Genomic DNA, 4,953 nt, shown 5'->3' on the forward strand with positions numbered 1-4,953 from the left:
ACTCAGCATTCTTAACTGTAGCTTAGTGTGACTCCTAGAGAGTTTTATATTGTTGAAGATACTGTTCAGTACCATTAGAGACCATGGATGGCGACTTGTTTCTTTGAGCTTCATTAACACCTCTAGCAGTAATTAACATGTAGTTCATTTCCCACTAAAATTAGTCTATCATTGGGGGCAGGAACGATAACTCATTTATAACTATGCACACTGATGTTAGTTATGTAATATTTAAAGGAAGTCATTTCCAAAAGTGGCTGTAGCATCCTTCAAAGCAAACAGTATTTATGCTAACAGTTTTTCACTATGAAGGAGAAATTCCTGCCACGCTGAATCATTACAACTAGTCTCATGCCCTGGGGGAAAATAATGCAAGTAATCCCGAGAGTCACAGTACCAGCTAAAAATTCCTAAAAAGGAAACTCACTAAATTTTAGCCCAATGCAGTTCATAAAAGTACTATCTAGGGTCAGGCCGGGATGGCACATGCTTTAATACTAGCACTTGGAGGGCAGAAGCAGTTGATCTCTGAGAATTCGATGCTGCCTGGTTCCCGCCAGGACTGTTACATAAAGAAACCCTGTCTACAGTGACTATATTACCTCTTTTAAAAACAATTTACGGGCTGGAGAAATGGCTCAGTGGTTAAGAGCATTGCCTGCTCTTCCAAAGGTCCTGAGTTCAATTCCCGGCAACCACATGGTGGCTCACAACCATCTGTAATGAAGTCTGGTACCCTCTTCTGGTCTGCAGACATACACGCAGACAGAATATTGTACACATAATAAATAAATATTAAAAAAAAACAATTTAGCCAGGCGGTGGTGGCGCACGCCTTTAATCCCAGCACTCGGGAGGCAGAGGCAGGAGCATCTCTGTGAGTTTGAGGCCAGCCTGGTCTACAAGAGCTAGTTCCAGGACAGGAACCAAAAGCTACGGAGAAACCCTGTCTTGAAAAATCAAAAAAAAAAAACAATTTAATTTATTGAGTATTTATTAATGTTTCTGGAAAGCCTTAGCTTTTAGAATACAATGCTAGATTTGAATATTTTCTCCAAGCAAAGTTATTGTTGACTTTTAAAGCAACCTCTACAATCAGTATAAACAATTATCATTTCTCCCAAAGCTTTGGTTTGGTTCTATTTCTTGATACACATAAACCTATGAAGATACTACATCAGGAAATTTGAAATGTATACGCTAGGGGATTTGTATTATCTAACAAGGCATTCTGGTGTGTCTATTATCTAAGTCTGTTTACTAACACTTAAAATTGATTTTTTTTTTAAGTTTGTGGAGAGCTTTCACACGTAAGTCTATCTTTTTTTTTTTTTTACAGTATATGGACAAATACATCAGAAACAACTCCTTTGCAGGCTAAATATGAGTACCATGATTCTATTTTTTGACCTCTAGCTCCTAAACGGCTAGTATCTCTGCTGTGGGCAACATAGACATCAATGTGAAGTCCAGATTCCCTCGCCTTCTAATACCTGCGTCTGAGGGAAGCACGGTGAGGGGGACATCTTTGGTTTCAATTTTTACAGAAGGCTCCAGTAAGGACTGCATTTTAATAGGCACTGGTGTCAGGGGAACCTTGGACAAGCGTATTAGCTCAGAAGGCGGAGGCCCCTGAAATTGGATACGGGCCCCAGGAGGGACCGCGTGGAGAGTCAAAGGGAACCGTAGGTCTTGCTGGTGCAGCCCGAAAGCACTGGGCGGCTGGGCCAGGAGAGCATCCTTGCTGCCGTGGACTAGGCCATTGGACGCGGCTTCCGTGCCCAGCCTGCAATCGTCCCTGAGTCTGTCTGGCTCCTCGGTCTTGATGACTCCTTCTCCGACAAGCAGGCTCCTGCCTTCGCCGCCTTTCAGCGCATCCCTCGAGTCCTCCTCCAACTCCAGCTTGGCTTTCTTCTCCTCCCCTCGGCAGCCGTCGAGGGCCTTCCCGGTGCCATCCAACTTGGCGGCCCTGGAGGCTCTGGGGCCGGCCTTGGTGGTCCTCCGAGATCCCACCGACAGGTCCAAGCCTGCCCCCAGCTCCTGCTTCTCGGCCTTGACTAGCATTGTCCCGGGCTGCATGGAGCGCAGCTCCGGCCTACAAGGGCATCCGTCGGCCGCCGGCGGCGGCGGCAACAACAGCAGCTCCGGTCTCAGCTGCAGCAGGCGCGCCTGCGCAGACGGCGCGACGGCCGCAGCTGCAGCAGCGGCGGCCGCACCCTCGTCAGGAGCATGCGGTAACAGCGGCCCGGCGGGTGGCAGCAGCAGCACCTGCTCCGGCTTCACTTGCAGCAGACGACGCGTCCCAGCCTGCGCACCGGCTGCCGAGGCGTCCCCGCACGATGAGGCCACAGCGGCGATGGCGGCCGCGGCTTGGACCGGCGGCGACTCCGGGCGCTCGGCGGCCGCGGCCCGGAAGGTGGCGGCCTCGACGGGCTGCTGCGCGGGCGGAGCGGGTCGCAACGGGCGCGGTGGGGTGGGCCGCGGCGGTTGGCGCGGCTGCGGCTGCGGCTCCGGTTTGGCTCTCTCCATGGGGGAGGGGGCGGCCGGCTTGGTCGCGGCCGGGATTGTGAGCTCAGCCGTTTGTTGGCGGCCTCCCCCTCCCCCTTTCGGTTAAGACCCTTCCAAGGCCTTGGCTACCCAGAACCCTATGCGCTCCACAGACTCGGGCCTCCGGCTCGCCTCGCCCAATCATGAGCGGCCTGGTGCTCCCGGGCAACCAATCACAGGCACGCTCCTCGGCTCCTCCCACCCTCCACTATCGCCTTGTGCGAGAACCGTGGAATTATTCCCCGTAGCCCAGGCCGAAGCTCTTGTTTCCCATTTTTCCCGCCTCTTCACTCGCCCTCTCTTCCGGATTCTCTTCAACTTTGTCCTTGGTTACCCAGCCCTCCCCCGCCCTGAGCGTGACAATGGCGTTGCCCAGGAAACCCTGTGGTTCCACGCCTCGCCTCGACAAATGACCGCCAAGGACGCAGGCCTGGGCCTGGCTGGGGGCCGTGTCAGAGGGATAGTGGCGACATCTTGCAACCTGTCACCAACCTCATTAATAGATCTTATTGACATAGATGCTTGACTTGGTGACCATTTCTCCGGTTGAATTTTCAGTCATCCTACTTCCAAAAGGCAACCCAAATTCCTCCACTTTTTGAGGTTCTACCCGCCAGTATCCTTGTCCAACCTTCCTCATCCTTCACGGATGTTGTGGTATTCCTATCATCTTGCTCTACATCCTTTGTCCCACTACTCCCCAACTGCCTGAAAATATAAGTCTAACCTGTCACATTTCCCCCAAATCTTTCTGCTGCATCTACTGGCTATGAGATAAAAATCCGAGATTCTTGGCAGAGCCTGATAAATCTGGTAGTGACTTGGGTTCTACCTACAGTTCCTCTATGTAGGTTTTGTGTGCTTCAACCACATTGCCTCCCGCACCCCATCCGCCATTCTTTTTCACCATGAAATGTTTTTCGGCATGTCAAGCTTTTATGGCTCTGAAACTCCTGCTTATTTCTCAACTAGCTGACCCAGACTTCAGAGAAAACAATGACTCAGCATTCGTTCGAATCCCTTTTATGCACTCATACCCGATCGCATCCTTTGAAGTGCTTTGTGTGATTATTCTGTGGCCTCTTCCAGTTGATTGTTACCTCCTTCGGGGAAGAACTGCTTCTGTCTCGTTCTTTATTGACTCCCCAATGCCAACTGTTGAGTAATCGTTCAATAAATGCTTACAGAAGAGGAAATGAATAAGAACTGCCACGGTCTAATAAAATAGTAATACTACTTACATTAAGGGCTCATTCTAAGTTTTTTTTTTTCTGTGTGTCTCTTAAGTAGGATTGTGCTTGGTTTTCATTAAAAATTCACCAAGTAAATGTGAAATGATAGCATTTACTGCATCACTAGACATTTTGACTAAATGCGACAGCTCTGTCTTGAAGTAGATGAGCCTATGTCCGAGACAAAGATGAATTAATTCTTTCTAACCCTCTTTTGTCAGATGTGCTAAAGACTAATCATGGAAGAACACATCACACACAGACAACCGAGCCTCTAAAATGTGCTTAGGAGATTGAGGCAGTAGAGTTGGCTGTCAGAAGTCTGAGGCTAGTGTGAGTGCTATGTCAGTTACAAGCCAGTGCTGGCTGCAATATGAGATTCTGTCTCAAAAAGACAAACTACACTAAACAAAGCCAGATTTTAAAAAATACCGCATCTTCTCAAAAAAAAAAAAAGAGCTTAGCTTAAAGAAAGCAAAGAATTTAATTTGTCACACTAAAAAGACAATTAAAAATACCTTGGAAAAAATGAAAGAAAAGAGGATGGCAGACAAGTGTTATTGAATTAAAAACTCCAATCAGTGGTGGAAATAAGGTTAAATTCTAGTTTGTCTAATGGAGAAATACTTTAACATAAAGTAGACTGCGAATAATAAAAACAGCAAAACAGTAGAGAACATGAGTGAAACTGGGAATTTATTCTTTGATTTCAAAAATGAACTTATCAAGATAGAGAAAAAAGATGGTGTAGATGACCAAGACTAGTAACTAAAATGGAAACACTCTGAAGACTACAGAGAGAAAAAGTAATAAAAATAATATTGTGAACAACCTTATCAACAGTTTAACTGACACCTTAGATGAAATGGTAAAATTTCCACATAGAAATGATAGAACCAACTTAGGTGCCAGTCAAGGGGAAAATGGACAAAAAAATGTGGCATATATACACAATGGAGTATTATTCATTCATAAAAAATGAAATCACTTCATTTGCAAAAAAAATTGATAGACCTGGATATCATGTTAAGTAAACTAAGCCAGACTCAGACACTGAATATTTTCTCTTACAAGTGCAGTCAAAATCAAAAAGAAGAAGAAGAAGAAGAAGAAGAAGAAGAAGAAGAAGAAGAAGAAGAAGAAGAAGAAGAGGAGGAGGAGGAGGAGGAGGAGG

At 46.7% G+C, this 4,953-nt stretch overlaps 1 protein-coding gene across 2 annotated transcripts in view; it reads right to left on the reverse strand.

The window, feature by feature from the left end:
• The window catches only part of Sox30 (SRY-box 30), a 32,235-nt gene extending 29,706 nt beyond the window's left edge, over nt 1-2,529 (reverse strand). For both annotated transcript variants that reach the window (XM_005368159.1, XM_005368158.2), the window contains exon 1: nt 1,494-2,529. In XM_005368159.1, coding sequence (XP_005368216.1) covers nt 1,494-2,529 — 1,036 coding nt within the window. The remainder of the gene's footprint in view (nt 1-1,493) is intronic.
• Between the last annotated feature and the right edge of the window lie 2,424 nt (nt 2,530-4,953).

This window comes from Microtus ochrogaster, unplaced genomic scaffold (assembly GCF_000317375.1).
Source record: "Microtus ochrogaster isolate Prairie Vole_2 unplaced genomic scaffold, MicOch1.0 UNK30, whole genome shotgun sequence".
Taxonomy (NCBI): Eukaryota; Metazoa; Chordata; class Mammalia; order Rodentia; family Cricetidae; genus Microtus; species Microtus ochrogaster.